General features: G+C 37.1%; 1 protein-coding gene across 1 annotated transcript in view; it reads right to left on the reverse strand.

The window, feature by feature from the left end:
* The window catches only part of ARHGAP32 (Rho GTPase activating protein 32), a 137,099-nt gene that overhangs the window by 92,655 nt on the left and 19,942 nt on the right, over nt 1-24,502 (reverse strand). The window contains exon 5 of the mRNA XM_023516767.1: nt 3,644-3,730. Coding sequence (XP_023372535.1) covers nt 3,644-3,730 — 87 coding nt within the window. The remainder of the gene's footprint in view (nt 1-3,643; nt 3,731-24,502) is intronic.

The following is a 24,502-nucleotide window of genomic DNA, read 5'->3' on the forward strand; positions in this document are numbered from 1 at the left end:
CAGAGTTTATCTAATTTTGACCTTTTATAAATTATTGAACCTTCAACATTTGAGACAGGAAAGTTATCTTCCTATATCTACCATGACATACAAATTCCAGAAATTCTAGGATTTTTATTAATTTTCTTTAGTTTCAAACTAAAAACATTATGTTTCTTAAAAAGTATGGGACATGCAAAGGGAAAAGTCATGTGATTTTTGGAACAGAAATCAGACTGAAAAGGATCCTGCTTGGCCCAACAGCACGGCACAAACTGGAGAGAGTCTTTGCACCCCAGTAGCTCATCCATCTGGTCTACACAAGACACTCTTCTGTTTGTTAATTTAGAGAAAAGAACAACAACAAAAAACATAGAGAATATATTTGAAGCACAACCTACCTGTGTTAGTTAAGGTAATTTATTCTAAATAATGCTATGAAGAAGGGAGTTGGGGGCTCCAATAGGGTATTATAGACCATCGAGGGTCAATATCTACAGCTAATACTCATTTAAAACACACCAAGTGGCTAAATCGCATCTGTTCTAACTGCTTTGGGCCCGTGCTCTAATAGTTGTTTAAATGTACTTACTATCACTGAGACTACAGTCACTGATCAGGACTGCCCCCAGCTGTCCTAGACTATCTGCCTCTGGATTTTACGGTTCCACTTAACTGGATACGCACACAGAGAGATCAGGAAGAGAGAGAGAGATGTGCTAGACAGGTCCTTGTCCACTGAAGTCAAACAAAGAAACCAGATTGTCAGCTGCAGTGCTTTTATTTCTGTCATTCTTTAACATCTGGGATATGCTTGTGGATTTCAGAGTAGACAACAATGTAAAAATCATATTAGAAAACAGTGCGGGGGGGGGGAAAGCCCACATTCAAGTTCAAATACTGTTCCTTCTTTTCAATTTTATTATCTTGGGGACGTTATTAACATTGTTGAGTCTTTGATTCATCACCTTTAAAACAGAAAGCAGTCTATTTACCTTGCAGAAATACTGTAAAAATTTAAACTACACATAGTATTTGTATAATAGACACACAAGTGATCAAAAATGCCTACCGAATGCCTCTTCAGTATGGAAGACACAGTTTACAATTCTGGGCTCACAATTTATAAAGAAAAAAAAAAAAGGGCAGGCGTATTTAAAACACTATAAGTAAAGTTTCAAAGATAAAGTTTCAAAGATAAAACCTAAAGAAAGCCACACCACTTGACCTTACAGAGAGAAAAAAAAGATCACGGCTATTCAGTTTGTCACTTTTACAAGCTAATGGAACAAGAGAAGAAAGGGTTAAGAGGAAGGACCACAAAATTTGGTTAAATTGAAAAAAAAAACATTAAAAAGAAATGAGCAGAGATATGAAATATCTGAATAAACAGTCTCTAAAATAGCATCCATCTTATTAGAAGACTAAGCAATTTCTTACATCTGTTACAGACTGAAGATTCCAAGGAATCAGAAAAAATAGCAGTCTGGAATTGAAGTCCTTAGTATCTTTTGCTAAACATTTGCTGTAACTTCAGACAGCCACTGCATTAACCCAGGCCTCAGTTTCCTCATCAAATTAGAGGTCTGATTGTCTTTCTTAGTTATAAAAATATGATTCTAATTAAATATTGTTTATGGCTAACATTACGGCAAGAATACAGAGGTTAATATGCTATGCAAATGCACCAATCAGTACTCACAGTAAGGCAAAGAACGGGAGCAAAGGCAGTAAAACAACACCATAAATCACTACTTTGATGTAATAAACACTACACCAGGGAACCTGGAATTTTTAAGGAACAAATATGGCAAGAACAATCAAGGAACTACCTATCCAGGTGACTAACACTAATACTATACATGGAAATACTATACGTGGAAATACTAATACTGTATGTGGAAATACTAATATTATACATGGAAATGCTAATACTATATGTGGAAATACTAATACTATACATGGAAATACTATACGTGGAAATACTAATACTGTATGTGGAAATACTAGTATTATACATGGAAATGCTAATACTATATGTGGAAATACTAATACTATACATGGAAATACTATATGTGGAAATACTAATACTATACGTGGAAATACTATACACGGAAATACTAATACTATATGTGGAAATACTATACGTGGAAATACTAATACTGTATGTGGAAATACTAATATTATACATGGAAATACTAATACTATACATGGAAATGCTATACATGGAAATACTTATATGTGGAAATGCTAATACTATACATGGAAATACTATACGCGGAAATACTAATACTATATGTGGAAATACTAATACTATACATGGAAATGCTATACATGGAAATACTTATATGTGGAAATATTAATACTATACATGGAAATACTATACGTGGAAATACTAATACTATACGTGGAAATACTAATACTATATGTGGAAATGCTAACGCTGTACATGGAAATTCTAATACTATACATGGAAATGCAATCAAGGTAGCAAACACCATGCTTGCCTTTTGAAGGTAATTTAAAAGCACCACAAATATTTTTCACATATTGTGTTCATGAGATAAAAACATTTGGATTCTCAAAGCATATGGAAATTAATAGTGAGAGATGTTAACATATATTAGGTTGTAGAGGGATTAATAATGTCATTCCTAACATACCAACCACATATTCTAGATAAAGAAGATGTGATTTCCATTCATCTATTAGTAATAGTGTATCCTAAAATTTCTTGATATTTTCACTGATAAATTAACTGACCAAGTAGAAGCATTTTATGAAATATGACACAAAATTTAGTGTTCAGAGCTACTGTACTTGCATGGTAATATTCCTCAAAAAAGTTCTAATAGTTTGTGTCAATAAATACTAAGTTTAAAAAAATGCATACATCCTACTGTTACATCATGGAGGAACTTAGTGTCTTGGCTAGAAAAGGGAGCCAACCTAGCCTATGTTTTTGTTCTAATGTCATCAATAGCTTACTCATTTAACCTCACGATGAAAATCCAATCAAGGTAGCAAACGCCATGCTTGTCTTTTGAAGGTAATTTTAAAAACAGCACAAATATTTTTGACATATTTTGTTCATGAGAATAAAAATATTTGGATTAATAAATGATATCTTTCAGGCGGTGCCTATGGCTCAAAGCAGTAGGGCTCCAGCCCCATATATCAGAGGTGGTGGGTTCAAACCTGGCCCTGGCCCCAAAAAAAACCCTGCAAATAAATAAATAAATACATGATATCTTTCTTTTACTCTTACAGGAAGTATTCTCTTGATTACTTCAACTCTGAGTACATAGAGAAAGGCCAAAATGACTATAAGAAAGAATAAAACAAAACAACTTGGTTACACAGTCACTGTTATTTACTTGTAAGTATCCAAAGCATTGGGAACTTTCTAAAAATGCAGAGGCGACATGCAAATTGCAATGCTAAACTGTGCATGGCAGGTAGTATTGTATGAACACATTTATTTCTCTTTTTAAAAGGATATCATTTATTTTCTTATCATCATAGCCCAATCTCGCTTTAATATTATATAACTATTTTTTTGTGGCTTATAATCCTTTAGGTAATGTGAAAAACACATTACATAAAGGAATGTAATCATGACTCAAAATAATTCTTAACTTTATATGAAATGGAGCACACATACCTGACAAGCAATCTGTACGAGGTAGACCAACTCTTTAGATTCACAGCCATTTTTCATTACTTCATTCTGTTCTTCTGAAAGTGAAAGCTGTATCAGAGAAGAAAATGAGGAGAAAGAGATAAAAGTCCTAATTAGTGAACAAAAATAAACTAAGCACTCATAATATCTTGGACCCTCACATCAACTTAACATTTAAGACATGCCTTCAATTAGAATTCTATTGGCTAGAGCAGATAAATGGTAATAATCCATTAATTATGGATAGTCCATTTTTCTTAAATCCTGAAGAATTCAGGATTTTAAAAAACGTATCTAAAGCTTATATTTAGATGTCAGTGTAGCTTCATCAGACTGGCACAACTGCATGGCAGTAGTCAATAAAACACATTCCCTCAGAAGCTCTTCACTTCCTCAATTCACATAGTAATATGTGAAAAGAAGGCATTCAACAAGCACGGAGAAAGAACATAACTTAACAGTTTAAAGGACTCAGACCTTACTACACAGATTCCAAATTGGCTGCCCCAAGAAAAAGTCTGGCCTACAGACATGTTTAATTCTGGATTACCATGCAGGCCTGCCCGTTAGATTTTATTTTCTTGAACCAGTAGGCAACATATAGAAGCTGGGAGGTTTAATATGAAAAAATATAGATTTTTGCCCTTGACTGAAAAAACCAAACAATTGGGAATGCTGGGCCCACACGGTCACATTGGTAACTGTCTGCAACAGAGAAGTGACCACCAGTATTCTCTAAGAGATTGCCACAGAACTACTCATTTTGTTGCCAGCAGCTGAGCAAAATGCTGTCTTGAGTCGTGCTACCTGCTTGGTTATTTTTCTTATACTCCACTTGCTTTACTCATCTATGTTACATACCTGCTCATATTTGGATGCAAATTTGCAAACTCTGTTCCAGAGATGGACAACCTTGAGTTCAAAAGTTTCAATAACTGACTATATAATACTGACCTACCCACTTCCAGTTTCTCATCTGGAAAATGAGAATAATGTAATAATATCTCAAGTTTGAGGGTATTCAATGAGATGATGCACAGATAATGTTCACCTAGGTGACTGGTACTTAATAAATGCAATGTATCATTATAGTTACTATAAGAAATACAAGGTTGACGAGCCTAAGAGTCTTAGGAAAGCAGTACCAATGAAAATAGTCTTTATAACTTTCAAACATTAACCCATTTATGCCAGAGGTTGAAATTTTTGAATTTTTTGCATGAAATTCATATACACTACCTAGAAAAATTCAAAGAACAAGAATTTGGAGAAAAAAATTTATTATATTTTGTGATTACCTAGTATTCCAAAATGGGAACACTAGGCAAAACCCAAGCTACATTGTACACAATGTACTAAATCGTGTTTCTTCTTTCACAAGATGGTAACACCTGCCAGTGTGATATTCAACAGAATACTACACATATAAGGCAGCATCACATTTTCACATCAAAAACTAGTGCTCTTACAACATTCGGCACACCACATCTGCTTTCCCTGTTTGTCTGTCACATGATTCACGCCATCATAACATGACCCGTGTCACGCTTCTGAGGTGGTCGTCTTCAGCCAGGATCAAAGGGATGATCGCAGGTCTCCAGATAATGGTACACCAAACGTCGATGAAACTCCAGAAAATCCACTAGTGTCTCATCACATGTTTTATGCAATCACCAAGGAGTTTGTAAGACCAATTCAAAATCGAACAAAAGAAGATCTGAATACCATTTCAATCCATAGATTGATGCCCGGTATTTATCAGTGTTGTCATCAGCTCTGTCTATGCCTCCCATGAAATGGTTCTACACTTCGATCTTGTTTGGGTGCTGAACCTAGATGTTCTCTTCCAGTTTCCGGGAATAATGATTAACAAGACACAGAGGATCGATACCAGTGCCAGATGAGGCCACAGTGACAACACTGTCATCTCTCAATCTGCAGACAGCACTGCCTTTGCCATCAACTCAGGAATCTGATGTGCCTCATTCTCTGGTCTTCAGAGCTACATCTGATTCCAATGGGTTTTGTCAGTGGGATTCCTTCTCACTGTACCTGGTGCCTGGTGTTCCACTGAACCGAGCTTATTGAGAAGTATAAAACTAGTGAAAAAGTTAGCAAATGCAAAATGGTATTGTCCAGAAAGTGCCTCTGTCAGCGCCTCCCTAACCGCAGGAGGAGTGATGCACCGACACCACATTCCTCATGTTTAGTATTTGGGGTTTCACCCTGATATGGCTGAAACCAGCTAATGTAGCCAAGCATTATAGCCAAAGGAATAGGCAAAAGCCTAAAGGAATAGTCTTTCCTTTAATAAACTGTTTGTAGCCATGACAACTAAAATAAGGAAGCGTGCGTTCACCAAAGTGCTATGTTTCACTTGGAACCAATTTCATACGTGGCAGCACCCAAAGCTCAGTGGACAGGGCACTGGCCACATACACCAAGCCTGGCAGGCTGGCGCCAGCCTGAGTCAGCTAAAACAACAATGACACCTACAACAAAAAATAGTCGGGCCTTGTGGTAGGCACCTGTAATCCCGGCTACTGGGGAGGCTGAGGCAAGAGAATCACTTAAGCCCATGAGTTTGAGGTTGCTGTGAGCTATGACGCCACAGGACTCTACCTGGGGCAACAGCTTAAGACTCTGTCACCAAAAAAAATAATTTCATAGTTTACTCATTGAGAGTGTTTTTAAGAGGTTGCAACTTGAAAAATTTGTCCACTGAGTCCAAATTTGCATTGTCAGCAACATGCAAATTAAGAAACATAGTTGGAAAGAGACTCGGTCTCACAATAGCACTAACGAGCACACTGCGCACATCTGTCCTGTGTCCCCAGGACACACACCTCCTAGGAACTAAGGCACAGCCACTGAAAAAGGAGCCCAAAAATAAGTCCCAGAAAACATCTGAATCCAGAGCTAGTCAAGCTGAGATTTACACCCTTACTACAGCACATAAGCCGGACTGCATGACAATGAGTTCAATCATTTCATCATCAAGAAAAAGTTCAAGAATTTCTGTGGGAGTTCTCATTTTGGTGAAGAAATCTTTGGGCAGTTCTGTAACTCTACCTGCTACGGGCTGCACAGTTAGGTCATACTTTTTCCATTTGTGAATAATTTTTGTCATTTTCTTTTTCTTTGATAGAGGAGGTTGCTGCACAGTAGATATAGATGGACCATGGGTCCCTTGCTATTGTGGTGCATGGGGACACTTGTCAAGGGTCATCTTCAGGTGTGTGTGAGTCAGCATCTGAGTCAGACTGAGCATCAGAGCCATCCTGAATGAGCTATGCTGGTCCACCCATCGATAATCCAAGAACCCAGTGGATTATTCATTGCTTCGCCTTCTTCATCTCCTGAGGCCTCCTCAGAGACAGGTGCTGTCGTATTTTCAGGTGGTTTTACCCCCACAGCACTTGCTTCGGTGCTGTCACCTGTCTCTCACAGGTCAGTTATTTCATGTCAACTTAGAATCTGAGGCATCCTGAGGCTTGTAAAATGATTCCAACTAAAAAAAGAAAAAAGATTATTATTATTACTCACAGTATCTTGCCTAGTGTTTCAAAACTGGAACACACAAAATGTCAAACTCATAACTAACATAAAAATAACTTTGGTATTTTCTTTTTACAGCATAATAGCATAATTAGTAGAGAAGTCATAGAAAAAAAGTACTAGTATAAGATGTAGTTCAGTAAAGTTTTATTTACCTGTCTTTGGATGGTTCTTCAAAAGTTTTCCAAAAATTCACATCACTTTCTGACAAGTTCACAGCAGGGCAGTATCTGCAGCAGGGACTAACTCTGTGTATCACGTGAGAACAAGCACCCCCAAGAGGCAGCTACGTGTGAAAAATCAGACCTTGGTGATGACCTTGAGCAGTAGGATATAAATAACTACCACAGCACTACTGTTCCAATGATAGGATATAAGGTGTAAATTGGTTAATGCAGGAAATGAGGAACAAAGAAGCTGTAAGTTATAACAGAAGAACACACCAAAATGAGCAAAGTCCCTCTTATCAGTAATTACTTTTAATGTGATTGAATTAAATCCTACTATCAAAAAACAGAGACTGCAGAATTAAAAAAGAAACACAATACAATCATAGTCATATGCCACCACAATAGCATTTTGTCAATGATGCACAGCACACACAACTGTGGTCCCATAAAACTTTAATACCATATATTTACCACATTTCTTCTATGTTTAAATAAACAAATGCTTGCCACTGTGTTACAATTGCCTACATTATCAGTAAATTAACATACTGTACAGGTGTGTGACCTACAAGCAACAGGCTCTACCAGATGCCTATAGGGGTCCTCAAACTTTTTAAACGGGGGCCAGACCGTTTAAACTTTTTAAACTGTCCCTCAGACCTTTGGAGGGCTGGACTGCGGGCCCCGGGACAAGTCAGCTGCTAAGCAGGACAGGCAGCAGCGGCAAAAACATCCAGCGGGCTGGATAAATGTCCTAGTCGGGCTGCTTGTGGCCCACAGGCCGTAGTCTGAGGACGCCTGGCCTAGAAACCCGTACCGGGCTGCAACTGCTGTAAGTATACTCTTGCCACGTTCACATAACTACAACCTTGCTTACCAATGTAGTCTCAGAAAGCCTCCCTGCCATTAACCAACTTATAACTGTATAAGGTATGTACTGGAGATACAGATTTTATATCTAAAGCTATAAAAAGATTGAAAAGGAAAAGGATAGAAAGAGATATTCTGCTCAAACAGTGACGAAAAGAGAGATGTGGCTATACTACCATTAAATAGGAGAGACACTGAGTCATAAAAGGTGAAGAGACAAAAAAGGAACATGTATCAATATAAGTTCAACAAAGCAAGAAGAAATAAAAAGTATAAACAATTATACATCTGGTAAGAGATCATCAAAAGATATAAAGCAAAATCTGACAGAATGGAAGGAAGAAATAGTTCTACGATACTAGTATGAGACTTCAAGATGCCGCTCTCAATAATGGGCAGAACACCTGAAGAGAAGCGTGGAGACAGAGGACCAGCACAGTCAGCTGACTTAATTCCAACACCTGCACGGACACCCCCCAGCCACGGCAGCATCACATTCTTCTAAAGTGCATATGAGGCATTTGCTGGAACAGACATTATGTTAGGCCACAAATTAGATCTCAGCAAATTTAAAAAGGCATCATACAAAGAAACTTCTATGAACCAACAAATAAAACTAGAAATCAATAAAAAACGAAAACTAAAGAATTCACAACTCTGTGGAAATTAACACTCTCTTAAACAACTAATTAATCAAAGAAATCATAAGAGAAACTGGAAAATATAAAGAAACGGCTGACACAGAGAACACAACACACCAAAACTTACACAGGGTGCAGAGGATGCAGTCCTGAGAAAGAAAATTACAAACATCCCCAGCAAGAAATAAGAAGAATCTCAAGTCAGAAATCTAACTCAACAACTTAGGGTACTAGAAAAAGAGCAAACTAAACCCAAAGCTAACAGAAGAAGGAAGAAAATAAAAATTAGAGCAGAGATGAACAAAACAGAAGACAGGAAAACAATCAAGAAAATCATCTAAACCAAAAGTTGCTGCTCAGAAAAGGTTAAAAATTGGTAAGCTTTTAGCTAGATGGAATAAAAAGCAAAGAGAGAAAAATAAAATTACTAAAATCAAAAATAAAAGTGAAAATGTTACTACCAATTCTAGAGAAATAAAAAAGATTAGAAGAGAATGCTATAAACAACTGCATCCTAACAAACTAGATAACCTACATTAAATGGACAAACTCCAGAGCTGCAAAACCTACCAAGACTAAATCACGAAAAATAGAAAATGTATACAGAATTAAATCTACTAAGGAAATTGAATCAGTAATAAAAAATCTCTCAACAAAGAAAAGCCCAGGACAAGAAAAGCTTCACAGTGAAATCTCTGACACTTAAAGAAGAATTAATAGCACATCTAATCAAAATTTCCAAAATAGTACAGAGAAGAAAACATTCTTTAACTCTATCTGTGAAGCCAACCTTATACTTTCAGCAAAGCCAGGCAAAGACACTAGTTGAAAAGAAAATTACACCAATATCCTCTTCAAATTGATGCGAAAACCCTGCATCATGTTTCAAAATTATACATCACAATGAAGTGAGATCTATTACTGAAATACAATGATGGTTCAACATACAAAAATCAATCAATGTAATACAACACACACTAATAAAATTAAGGGGAGAAAGTGTTTTTTTTTTAACTGATGCAGTAAAGGATCTGAAAAAATTCAACACTCTTTCATAACAGAAACATCCACAAACTAGTGTCTTCCTCAACAGAATAAAGACTATATATGAACATCAAAACTAACATTGTAACAATAATGAAAAACTAAAATATTTTTGTTAACATCAGGAACAAGATAAATATGCTGGCTTTCACCATTTCTATTCAATATTGTACTGCAAGTTCTAGTCAGAGCAATTAGGGAGGACTGTAAAATGTAAGGCATCCAAATTGGGATGGAAGAAGTAAAATTACCTCTGTTCCCATGGGACACGGCCTTACATAAAGAAAATTACATGTACATTCTACAAAAAAAAAAACTATTAGAACTAATAAATGAATTAAGCAAAGTAATAGGACACAAAGTCAACAATCAAAACATCAGTCGCATTCCTATACACTACTGAGCAATCCAAAAAGGAGATTAAGAAAACAATCCCAATTGTGATAGCATTGAGAAGAATAAAATAGAATACTTAGGAATTAACCAAAGAAATAAAGACTTATATAATGAAAACTATGAAAACAATGCAGAAAGAAATTAAAGCAGACATAAATAAATGGAAAGTGGGTTGGAAGAACATACTTTTACAATATCAGCACTACCCAAAGAGATATACGGATCCAATTTAATCCTGTTGAAATCCCATTTATGTTTTTGCAGCAATATCTTCTATCCTGAGAATTCTCAAGAAACCCCAAATAGCCAAAACAATCTGGAAAAGGAAGAACAATCGTGAAAATAAAGACAGACATATAGACCAAATGAATCCCTCATATAAACAATCAGATGATTTCTGACAAGGGTACCAAGATCATTCAATGGGAAAATGAGAGTCTTTTTAACACATGCTGTTAGAAAACTACATGTCCACAAGCAAAAGAATGAAGGCAGACCCTTACCTAACGCTACATACAAAGGTTAACTCACAATGGATCAAAGACTGAAATGTAAGACCTAAAACTATAAATAAGTATCTTACAAGAAAACATAGGGCAAAAACTTCCTGACATTGGATTTGGAGATATTTTCTTGGATATGACACCAAAGGCATAGGCAACAAAAAATAAAATAGACAAACTGAACTTCACAAAAATTTAAAAATTGCTTCATCCAAAGAAACTGAAAGCTATAAAGGCGACCTAGAGAATGGGAGAAAATATTTACAAATCATGAAGGGTGTGCAAGAGATTAGTACACAAAACAGCTGGAGAACTATAACTCAGCAATGTAAAAAGCAAACAATTTGATTTAAAAATGGGCAAAGCCCTAGAAAATAAGTATTTCTCCAAAGAAGATACAGAAATGACCAAAAAGCACATGAAGAGTTGTTCAACATCACAAGTCATTAGGGAAATGCAAATCTAAATGACAATGAGATCCTCCTTTACGCCCATTAGAATAGCCAGCTATTAACCAATAAGAGGAAACAAGTGCTGGAGTAGGAGTGGAGAAACTGGAACCCTTGTGCACTGCTGCTGGGAATGTAAAATGGTACACCCACTGTGGGCAACAGTATGGTGGTACCCCAAAATTAAAAACGGAATTACCGTGTTACCTAGAATTACCCTATAACTTAGTATAATCTACCCCAAACTGAAAGCTGGGACTCAAAGAGGTATTTGTAGACCTATGTTTACAGAAGCATTTTTCACAATGCTAAAATGCAGAAGTAACCCAAATGGTCCATCAACAGTTGAATAAGCGAACTACAGGTATATAAGTGTGGATGCGTACGTGTGGATATATGTATATACATGCACAATGGACTATGATTCAGCCTCAGCCTTAAAAAGGTAGAAAATTCCGACATCTACTACAAAATGAGTGGCCCTGAAGGACACTGTGCTGTGGTAGATAACACCAGCCACAGAGACAAACGTGTGCTCTCACCACACATGGCTGAGGGACCTTAATGTAGACAAATGAGCAAGTGAGAATCTCAGCAGAGATTCAAACTAGAAAAAAATCTCCAAAGAAAATGCTATACATTAAAACTTTTCTATCAGATATCAACAGCAAACTACAAATAGTCAATGAAATGATTAGTAAACACAAAAACAGGTCAATAGAGAAAATACCTACACAAAACACAAAGACAAACAGAACGAACAAGTGTAACAATATAGTTCAGATCTCTGAGAAAACAACAAAAACACAGCCATAGGTATAACTGGAAACAAGAAGGAAGGAGGCAGAAAAATGTATGTGATGAGGTATCAGATAAAACTTTCTAAAATTCATGAAAATTCAAGACACCCAGTAAATTCCAAAGAAAATAAGAAATAAGTTGTAAGCATATCATAATCATACTTTTCAAAAACAAAGATAAACAGATCATTCAATCTTCAAAGAAGAAACACATTACTCAAGAGGGGAAAATTTAAATGACAGCTGAATTCTTACCAGCAACAAGAGAGGGGAGAAGGCAAGGAAAATATCTTTAAAGTACTGAAGGAAATATCAATACTACATCCCATGAAACTAACCTTCAAAACTTGAAGCAACACAGAGACATTCACATATAAAAACATCTGAGAGACTTTCTCTCCAACAGACCAGCCCCAAAAGAAAAGTGAAAACGAGTTCTTCAAGCTGAAGAGAAATGGTACCGGAGAAAATCCCAGAACTGCAGGAAGGAATAAACCAGAAATGGTAAATATCTAAGTCACTATAAAACCTACCTTCTGAACAGTAACAGATGGAATAGTTTAAGAATATCTTCAAGTTCTAAGAAAAATTATTAACAAGAATGTATTCACACCTAAACTACCATGCAAAGGCGCCCAAAAAAGCATTTTCTGATGAATAAAAACGGAGAGTTCTCAACAACAGAACCTCAATAAAAAAGTGTCTAAAATATCCACTTGAGAAAGAAAAAGGATTCTGAGGGAATGAACTGAGATGTAAGGCAGAAATATTGAACAAATAATTCAGCAAATGAATGCCTAAGAAAAAACAAAGTGACCTGTATCATAACAATGACGATTAATTACGAAAGATAGAAAGGTGAACTAGGATCCCAAGCAACACTAGCATGGAAGGGTAAAAATCGGAGTCAGTTAAAACATTCACGCACTGGCAGTAGGACAGAAACTTAAATATTGATAAATTTTAGACTTTAAATTACATCTTCAAGTTAAAGTAAAGAATAGAAAAATTATATATGCATAACTTCCAAACCAGTAAGAGGGGGGTAAAATATTAAAATGTCAGTAAGCACCAACGAAATTAAGAACAAAAATAAAACCAATCTCCCTAGGCAGAATCAAGAAGGAAAGGAAGAGCAAAGAGCAAACTTCACAGAAACAGTCAAGGAGAGCTAAGGGGAAAAACCTAACAGGAAAAGAAGATGACCAAATGGGGCCAACAAAATGGTAAAGGAGGCAGCTCTACATTCCAGTCCCTCCACAGAATATAAAAAGTAAGCAGAACCAACTCTCCCAGTACTCCAGAAAACAGCAAAGGGTTTACATTCAACAACCAAGAGAACACTGAATCAAGGAAAACGAAACTTCAAAATAATAAGAAAGCCCAGCACTCTGGGAGGCCGAAGCAGGCAGATCGCCCGAGCTCACAAGTTTCAGGCCAGCCCCAGCAAGAGACCCAGTCTCTTTTTTTTTTTCTTTTTTAAGAGACAGAGTCTCACTCTGTCACCCTCAGTAGAGTACAATGGCATCACAGCTCACAGCAACCTCCAGCTCTTGGGCTTAGGTCATTCTCTTATCTCAACCTCCTAAGTAGCTAGGACTACAGGCACCTGCCACAGTATCTAGCTATTTTTTGTTGCAGTTTGGTCAGGGCAGGTTCAAACCCACCACCCTCAGTATATGGAGCTAGTGTCCTACTCACTGAGCCACAGGCACCACCCCAAGCATTCTCTTTTAAACCAGTGGCCCAAATGGCCAGGAGGTGTGGCAGGTGCCTGTAGTCCCAGCTACATGGGAGGGGCTGAGGCAAGAGAATCACTTGAGCCCAGAAGTTTGAGGTTGCTGTGAGCTAAGACATCACAGCACTCTATAGACAGCAACAAAGCAAAATTCTGTCTCAAAAAAGACAGGAAAGCGTTGGCATTTTTACTTGCCCTTCTCCCAACCATTTACTGGCTTGGCAACAGTCTTGATAATGAAAATCATCAGTCCCAATGTGGGACCCTGGTCCCTGGGTCTGGATGGAACAAAAAAGATCTTATTTGCAAACCACTGTATTTGTCTAGGAGCTACCTGAAGGACACAGGAGATACTCACCTCCATTTCACCTAATAAGGAAGTCATTCAGGGAGGAAAAGCAGCAATTACTACACAAAAACGTAGGAAGGGGAAAAAACCTGCAGGCACCTAGAACGTAAAATTATAGTCGCGACAGAAAGGAAACATAAAATTTAGAGGAAAAGCTGAGAAGGAAGGTTCTTTAGGAAATTAGAGCATTCAAAAGTGCCTGGATATACTGGGATTTTGGAAAGCCACACACGTGACCAGCGCAGGATACGTTCATTAAAAAGCCAAGAAACCCCTAAGTTACCACCTCTAGCCAACCACTAGGCTAAGTTCAACTGGACGTGGAGACTAAAGCAGACCTGTAAATAGCCTCACTAAATGTAAAATGAAGGCCTGGACTCCCTGGGGATAGTGGCTTTTTTTCTTTGTTTTATTTTTATTTTTAGCTCCTGACCTTCAATAAAATCCCAAACAAAACAAACACTACCTGAACACAAGAGAGACTTCAGTGAGCACACCTGATGAGGAATATGCTATTCAAAACAACAGTTTTGAAAAATCACTAACCAGACTATTGTATCCTTAATCAAAAAACTAATGTCCCTAAATTTCCAGCATTACCACATTATGATATTCAAGTATCTACTACGCAAAAAAAACAAATCACAAAGTATACAAATAAGAAAGCAAAGATCATTCACAATAAAAAAAAGTAAATCAACAGAAGCTATCCCTAGGAAGTTCAGATAAAAAATTTAATTAAACTTTAAATAAACTGTATTACACACATACTCAAACATTTCAAGGAAATTATAGACAAAAAGGTAAAAATCTCAAAATTATGTAGGATAACTGAGAATCAATAAAGAGAAAGTATTTTAAAAGAAACAAAAAGGCTAGGGCTAGAAAGCACAATAATTAAAATAAAAATTTTACTAGAGAGTTAGACAGCAGATTTAGGCAGAAAGAAAAAAGAATCAACCAGCTTAAAGATAAACAACTAAAATTATACATTGAACAACAAATTAAAAAAATTAAAACAGTACCAAAACACCTATAAGACAACAAGGGACCAACATGTGCACCATGAAAAAGAAAAAAGAGAAAGTGGCAAACATTAATTGAACATAATGGCCAAAATCATTACAAATTTAATGAAAATTATTAATCTACAAATCAAAAATCCACACTGAACTCAAAGTAGGATGAATCCAAAGAAACCCAAAATAAGACACATTATAATCAAATTTCCGAAAGAAAAGGTCAAGGAAAGACTCTTGAAAGCAGGAAGAATGAAGGAATTGTCACATACAAGTGATCATCAGTAAGATTAGAAACTAATTTCTTAGTAGAAGACTTGGAAACCAGGAGGCAGGGAGATGGTGTATCTAAACTGTTGAAATAAAAATACTGCCAACTGAAAATTCTATACCCAGCAAACTGCCCTTCAAAAAATGGAGAAAATAAGACATTCAGAGATTTAAAAAAAAAAAAAAAATGAAGGAGTGGAGTTGACTGACACTAGATCTATCTTGGGAGGTCTGACAAGTAAGTTCACAAACTCATCCTAGCGAAAGTCCTGCATGTCTCACTGCCGACTATCACCATGGTCACCTTCAGAGTACTCCCACTGGGAAGCCATGCACTGACATCGGCACCCCATTCACCCTTCAAAGCAGTTTTACAACCCTTTTTCTGGAATAGCCATTTAAGCTGTTGTTCTATTTACCTTTGATGTCCTGAATGTAATCAAAATGTCTTTCCTTTATCCTTGGGGGTTAGAGCAGGGAAGCAGGGAGGGTGTTTCAATACAGTTATTTGTTTACTGGCTAAAAACTCCCTCAAAGACAGTGTCATGTAAGTTGGTGCATTGTTATGATGCAAGAACCATGAGTTCTTAGCCAAGAATTTCAGTTAAGATTTTCCTAATTTTTTCTCTATCAATGTTTACGTGGGTCCACTATGTTTTTCACAGTCAGCTGACAATTCTGACACACAACTCGAGGAAGTGCTAAAATGCTTTCATCAGTTCTACTTATTACTGGCTACCCTAACCTCTCTTCATCAGTGATGCTTTGTCTCCCCTCAGAAAAATATTTAGTCCATTTGTACACTGCCATTTTATTCAAGGCATTATCACCACGTACCTGTTCCATCATATCCCTGATTTCACTTCCACTCTTCCCAAGTTTAACAAGAAATTAACAAATATTTGTCACTCTAATTCAAGCTCAAACATTCTCACAACAACAATAATGAACACCACTCAGCAAGACACTGCCACATGACAACATAAACACAGCATGACACTGATATACCAAGGTTATGAAACTTTACTGAGTTATCTGTACAGTGCTGGCAATGTAAGCAAAAGGTGGTAAGTTCACAAACTTAATTGTCAGACCTCGTATAAGAAATGTTAAAGTCATAAAAATTCAGATGAAAGGATGCTACAGGGCAAGTCAAGGCCATAAGAAGACAAAAAGCTCTCCAGTTAAATACACGGGCAAATGTAAACATCAGTACTATTTAAATTTTGGTTCAGAATCTCATTTTTTGTTTTCTATATGACGTCAAAGAAACACGTGAAGTATAAGAAGACATAATTTGTAGCATCAGTAACAAGGGAGATGGCGCTGGATAAGAAAGAGTACAGGTTTTATACAGGACTTAAATCAGTATGAATTCAAAACAGATGGATATAATTTTAAGATGTTATATATAGTCCACAGTAACCATAGAGAAAATGTGAATATAAAATGTTAACTGAAAAAAAAGAGAAGAGAAAGAAAACATGTTATTAAAAAATTCCAACTAAATAGAAAAGAGGACAGTAATGGAGGAAACGAAAAGTAAAACCTGCAAGACACAGAAAACAAAAAGCAAATGGCAAAAGTCCTTAGGAGTAATTATTGTAAAACTCCACAATTATAAAGCAAAGGTCGGATAATAGACTAAAAATAAACATGATTCAATTACGTGCTATCTACATGACTTTTCTCTCCAAGGCTCCTGGAGGTTAGCAGCTGTAAGAGAAGGGCTGTCCCAGCACAGACCAAACAACAGAATTAGCCTCCCAGTCCACCCCTGCCTCAGTCTCAGGGCTCACTTCTCTACTAATTAACGTCCTCTGTAGCACTTTTTTTTTTTTTTTTTTTTAACAGAATAAGACATTTTGTCTACATTGAAACCTGTTCAGGCAGATAACCTTTCTTCTCAGTGATTTCATTTTGGGAAGGCATTTGCTGTCTCTTGATTGACAGAAGGTGTTTCTCCTGTTATCTTGACATTTCTAAAGCAAAAAAAAATCTTTAAAATTATCAAACCATCCTTTACTGGTATTAAATTTTCTACTTTTAGATTTGTCACCTTCCTTTTGCTTTATATCAGGGGTCCTCAAATTTTTCAACAGGAGGCCAGTTCACTGTCCCTCAGACCGCTGGAGGGACGGGCTGTGGGCCCCGGGACGAGTGAGCTGCTAAGCAGGACAGGCAGCGGCAGCAAAAACACCCGGTGGGCCAGGTAAATGTCCTAGGCAGGTTGCATGTGGCCCATGGGCCATAGTTTGAGGACGCCGGCTTTACATTGTCATACACGGGTCACTATGAAAGTTTTGAGACAGTCTGTGTTATGGTCCCTTATTTCACTTCTAAGAAACAGTTGATAGCATCCTTTCTGATTCACTGGTCCAAGTTTCAACGCGCTCAGCTTACGTTTCTTGATTTGTGTGTATCTTAAAACTTTCATAATGATCCACATGTAATGAATTTGCCTTTTCTTAAATCATATTAGAGCCTATAGGTATGTCTTTCATCTAGTAATCCAACATTCACATAAAGGCTGCATTTTTCAATAGATAACTAAAAGGGCCTTTGGAGGAAGTGCAGTCTCCACACCTGGTACAGCAGCAGCAGCTCTGCTGCTTCGTGAATTTCCTTCTCCTTCTGCACCACACTCCTTACACCGGATTCCTTCATCCCAAAACGTCAGGCAACCACAGCTACAAATCTCAATGGGTGGTGCAGATCAAGCAGTTCCAACTCTTTTTTGGACTGTCATGACTTTGCTTCTTGAGAACACGTCCAGCATCACTAATAATACTTCCTATGGGCTCCACGACGATAGTCACAGTTTACTCTGTGTACTAAACATGATGAAAAATATGCAAGATCACAAGAGATCTCTCCTGCTGCAATCTACAGTTTACTGGAGAGAAGAAAGGCTCCCACAGAGGTGAGCAGCACCACACAGTGGTTTAAGTGGACATCTGCAGCACTTGAGCACCTTGCACTAGCAACAGGAGGGGAGCCGGGAACTTAGCACACTGGCACAGTGTGACACAGCTACATTTATACAGTGACAATTTAATACTGCACCTTATGCTTGTTTACATTTCTCTTGACCACAAATGGCACCATATTCTGTCTGTGAGTTAAAGTTTATACTTTTAATAAAGTATAAACTTTAACTTTTTGTCAATAGAATTGTATATATTTTATGATAGTAAATGATAAAATATACTAGTATCTACATATATTTTATGTATTCATAATGTGCCTTTTTCATATTTTCAAATATTTCTAGGATATATAGACAACTGCAACTTTTTTCAAATTGTCACAAATCTCAAAAAAATTCTGATACAGTGTTTATTTTTAAAAATCTACATAAAATGGACACATGCAATTTAAATAATTGTTCAAGGATCAACTGTATGTGGAATATAAGTGGAATCACTGTGTATTTGATGAATGACTGAATAAACAAACATGTCTCAATGAAAAATAGTGCTCCTTTTCAAAAGTCAATCCCTCATCATTCCTCAGATACTCTCTTTTTCTTTCTGAAATCCCAAAGGAAACAAACTGGACTATCATCCAGCCAACAGACCAACCTCTTCAGGCTGGAATCCTCAACCTCACCTCTTCCCTACACATACTATCTTTTACATTCCAAAAACCCAAAAATATCTCTCCTGTCTCCCAAAACTTGTCTCTCACAACTTTCCCCTTTTTCTCCATTCCCCACTGCTCCTTGTTCTAGGCTTCCCCGAATTTAGGATGATTAAAATAGTCTTCTAACTGGTTTCTCTCCATTTCCCACTACACGCTGATCATAGTACTCTCATCTCAAAATCTAGCAATACTTTCCCGGTTTCTAGTAAGAAATTAAAAGGTAAAAGTTCAAATATCTTAGATATCACTGAAGGAACTCTATGCTGCTATTTCCAAATCCTCCAAACCATGTTTCCCACAATCATTCTTCCTCATTCATCACTTTCCCTTCCAGGTACCTCTGTCTGTACTATTTTTCCTTCACCTTGAATCAAAAGGTGAAGACTTTTGAATGCCATAGGAAATAACCTCCCTTGCCTTTGAATACCTATTAGCAGTGTTACAACATTTATTATATTCTTCTTATCTTACATTTATTAGTTTACTGCTTACTCTCTTTGAGGACAGAATTTCTGCCTGCGTCATCAGTGGTGTTCCCATAGGTGGATGGAACGTAAGGTTTTAGATAAAACCATCCTACACGAATCACAGGGTTAAAGACCCCCAGTACATGCCTGAACATGTCTGTATCTCACGCAATACCTGAACCACATGTACCAAGAGCAGACACTATGAAGAACTAAACTATATCTGCTCACAGAAGTTTATGGCATGAACTCAATGATTTAATTTTCACTTCCTTTAATTTAACAATAGGTCAATCTTTTGTCTATTAGAAATGGCAAACAGGGCCAGAAGTGGTAGCTTATGCTTGTAATCCTAGTACTTTGGGAGGCCGAGGCAAGAGAATCACTTGAGGTCAGGAGTTCAAGATCAGCCAGAGCAAGAGCGACACCCCATCTCTACCAAAAATAGAAAAAATTAGCCAGGCACGTTGATCGTTGATGTATGCCTGTAGTCCCAGATGGGAGGTTGAAGCAAGAAGATCACATGAGCCCAGGAGCTTGAACTTGCTGTGAGCTATGATGACTCTACTGCACTCCAGCCTTGGTGACTGAGACTCTATCTCCAAAAAAAAAAAAAAGCAATGGCAAACAGGATTTCTAAATCCTAAATTTCTAATTGCTTCCAAATCTTGGAGTTATTTTTCCTACTTTTCTATCACCATGGAAACTAATCACAATTAATGTTTTAGGAACTTTAAAAATACAACTCTATTCAGCAAGCCATCAAATGTTCAGAAAAGTCTTTTCTCAATATGGAAAATGGAAATCAGTAGCATGGAGCAGAGTAAAAATACACCACTGCATCCACATAGGAAGCCATTCACCAAAGCCCAGTCCAAGGATCACAGAGGAGGCAGAGAAGGAGTTCCTCTCTTTTATTCATCTTTCCTAATTCTCTAATGCTTTGATTTCACTGTCATACCTATGAAGTTCGTAAACATGTTTCTTTTCTTTTCAGTAACCTTTAGTAGATACGGACACATGAAAAATGATTTGTTATACTGTATTATGTGGTCCACTCACCCTAGCTTCAACTTCCAATATTCAATGCTGAAAATGCTACTTCAAAACTAGAGGGTTCAGGATGCCAAGAGGAAGAATAACTCTACAGGAGAGTCATGTCTCACATGGTTAGTAAAGAAAGTTCTAATTTCAACATACAAGGCAAAAAAAAAAAAAAATCAACAAAAAATAAAATTATCCTTCAAACTTATTAGGAAAAAGCTAAAGACCCACATGTATCTTAATAAACCTAACAGCCAATTTTCCCTTCCAAAACTGGAATAGACCTCTGCTTCCTCAGTTCAACTCCAGATAAAGTAACCAATGTGCTCATCCTCAAACGTAAGAACCCACTTAGCTCAGTGAGATGGCAACAGTATGAAGAACACACGGGAAATAACACTAAATGACACAGCACAATTCCATTTCTCATCTTACTGATGCTCACTCAAGAGTACATTACTTGTCAGGAAGCAACGCTTCATAAATATATAAGCTCGACATTTCATACTTCTGGAGCTCTTCTCTTTTGGTACAAAATCCCACTGTACACACAGGTTCTATCTGTCTCTCACCACGTCATTCCATGGAGAACTGGGCCTAGGGAACCAACACAGCTTACGGTGTGAGTAAATAAAACGTATGATTTCTGATCCAGGAACTTCATGTTTCTGCTGGGGAGCAGTCGGGGGAGAGTGAAATTGCATGTACGATCATGATTCTACTGTACTGCATTTTCTCATTGTCTAACCACTTTTACACATCTAACTCTTGCACTGGATAATCTGAATGAGATACAGTGAAAATCCAGCCCTTGGAAGAGAGCCATACTGATAACTCCCTATCTGAACTTTTTATTTCAGATCTTCCCCTCAAAAGACAGTGATTTCCCCGAGTAAGAGGGAGTATTACTACAGAATATGTGGAAAAGTAAAATTGAAATTTATTTCTTTTGGTTTGGGGAAAACCAAACTTTCTGGTAAGGATGAGAATAACAAAATTAGCCTGGCTTTTGTTTCAAATGGTGACGCATGTAATAATATGTACTTCTACATGAGACATTTATTAACTGAAAATATCTGTAAGTGTCTTAACAAAAGAAGGGACTATAACCTTTTCATTAATTAACTGGTTTTTATTACTAATGAGGGCCTAACCAATAGGAAGCACTCAGGTGAAGTCACGTTCACAGCCTCACTCCTGACACCACTGCTCGGGGATCATGAGCACAAGCCTGACATTCTGGATTTTACCCATGATGATTTGACTTCACCTAAGTGCTTCCTTAGAACTTTTGCCTTGCTTCAAGGTACTTTAAAATTCATTAAACAATCTTAATAAATAATTTCATTATCATGTCACTTAATTTCAGAGTCTTCTGCAACATAATTGGAATAGTTAATCTATTCCCATTTTACACATGAGGAAACTGAGAAACAGAGATGTTAAAGGTTTAGTTAAGATCACACATAACACTGCAGTATTACGTACTATACTTTTTAAGCTTCAACTACATTAAATATTTGAGGATATTTCAGAACTAAGGTTTATTCCTTCTAGTTTAAATACTGATTCTGTCCATCATTTTCTAGCACAAAGGGACATGTATAATGGCTCTACAGTCAGATGGCCTTGATTCAAATCCAAGCTCCTACAAGAGCTACAATCTTGAATAAATTGTTAATCTTTTCTCCGAAGTTTTTGTACCTAAAGTTGTTGTGCAAAGTTAATGAGACAATATACGAACAGCATTTAGTATAATGCCTGGCTCATAGGGAGAATCCAGCAAATACTTATTTGTATTTGTTAATTATAATTCTAATTAACTTCATTTAGAATGAAACTGTAAGCTTTTTAACATTTTTATGTTACTATATCTCAATACTCTCACACTCAGGTCAAACTTTACTCCCCATTTCTCAATATCAAAGCAAGAATGCATCTAATAGGAAGCCACAGCAGCGTTTCGGAGCCCCACACAGGCAGCTTTCCTACACAAAGCTCAAGAGCTACGTATCAGAGTCATACTTTTCCTGTACCCTGTTTCTGTCAAAACTGAAGTTCTTATATTCAGTTTAGTTTAACTGAATGTTTTATATATCAGATAAAAACAAACACATTAACTGACAGCTTCAAATAACCAGATGATAAAACATACACAACGAGAACCACCCATCATCCTGTCCACTAGATGGCAGCACAACACACGGCACAGTACGAAGGGGTGGACACCTCAAACTGTGAAGGAGAACAGTGTTTTCTTTTATCATCTGGTTATCTGAAGCTGTCAGTTAATGTGTTTGTTTTCATCTGATTTCACATAAACATTAAGTTAAATTACCAAAAAAGACACAAAATCCCATATACCACTGGGCAACAGAGATGAATAGAAGAACCTTCTCTAAGGAAGACACGAATGGCTAACCAACAGGATAAATGCTCATCATCAGAGACACACAAATCAAAACCACCCGAGATACGTACCCTAACCCCAGAGAGAATGGCCCACATCACAGAGTCTCAAAGCTGCAGATGCTGGCGTGGATGTGGAGAGAAGGCAACACTTTTACACTGCTGGTGGGACTGCAAACTAATACAACCTTTTGGAAGGAAGTGTGGAGAACCCTCAAAGAACTCAAGCTAGACCTCCCATTTGATCCTGAAATCCCATTACTAGGCATCTACCCAGAAGAAAGAAAAAGACCTTATATCATAAGGACATCTGCACTAGACCTTTTATCACAGCACAATTTACAATGGCCATAAGGTGGAAACAACCTACATGCCCACCAACCCAGGAAAGGATTAATGAACTGTGTATACCACAGAATACTATGCAGTCATTACAACTTTAATGGAGACTTTACAACTTTTGTATTAACCTGGATTGGGGTGGAACACATTCTTCTTAGTAAAGCATCACAAGAACGGAGAAGCAAGAATCCAATGTACTCAAATCTAATATGAAGGCAGTAGATGAGCTAATACAAGAGGTGGGGTTGGGGAACGAGGGAGCAGGGAGAAGAGAGGAAAAGGGGGATGGGGCTCACAGTGTATGGCACACCTCTTGAGGGCGGGACACAATTATAAAAGGAACTTTAACAAATGCAATCAGGACAACCTAATTCTTTTTACCCTCAATGAATCCCCCAAATAATAATAATAATAGTAAGAGAGAATAAACTGATCATCTCTTCACATCTTACAAGAAATCATTTCTCTTTCATCTTGAAAAATATTTTGTGAAATCTTAATAAATTTTTGTTTTTGGACAATTTAATGATAAATTCATAGAATTCAAAATTATATCCAACTTTACTTAAAACAAAAAGCTTTCTAGTAATTGTTTCTTTTTTTTTTTTGAAGTTTAAATTTCTCTAAGCAAAACATAAAACATATATACATCAAAATCTGTAGAATTTGGCCAAAGTACTACTGAGAGGAAAATATCCAAACACAAATGTACTTATTAAAAATAAACAGCTGGCTCGGCGCCTGTGACTCAAGTGGCTAAGGCGAGAGCCACATACACCTAAGGTGACGGGTTCGAATCCAGCCCAGGCCTGCCAAACAACAATGGTGGCTGCAACCAAAAAAAAAATTAGCCGGGCGTTGTGGTGCCTGTGGTCCCAGCTACTTGGGAGGCAGAGGGAGGAGACTCACTTGAGCCCAGGAGCTGGAGGTTGCTGTGAGCTGTGATGCCACAGCACTCTACCCAGGGGGACAGCTTGAGGCTCTGTCTCAAAAAAAATAATAAAATAAAAATAAACAGCTGAAAAAAATAAACTATTAATGACACCTATACTATTCTATTTCTGTAGACTAGAAGCATGTGCAGTGTAATATGTATTACATATTACATAATACTTGACAAAAGTGGT

Source organism: Otolemur garnettii, unplaced genomic scaffold (genome assembly GCF_000181295.1).
Source record: "Otolemur garnettii isolate 467f Iridium unplaced genomic scaffold, OtoGar3 scaffold00097, whole genome shotgun sequence".
NCBI classification, from domain to species: Eukaryota; Metazoa; Chordata; class Mammalia; order Primates; family Galagidae; genus Otolemur; species Otolemur garnettii.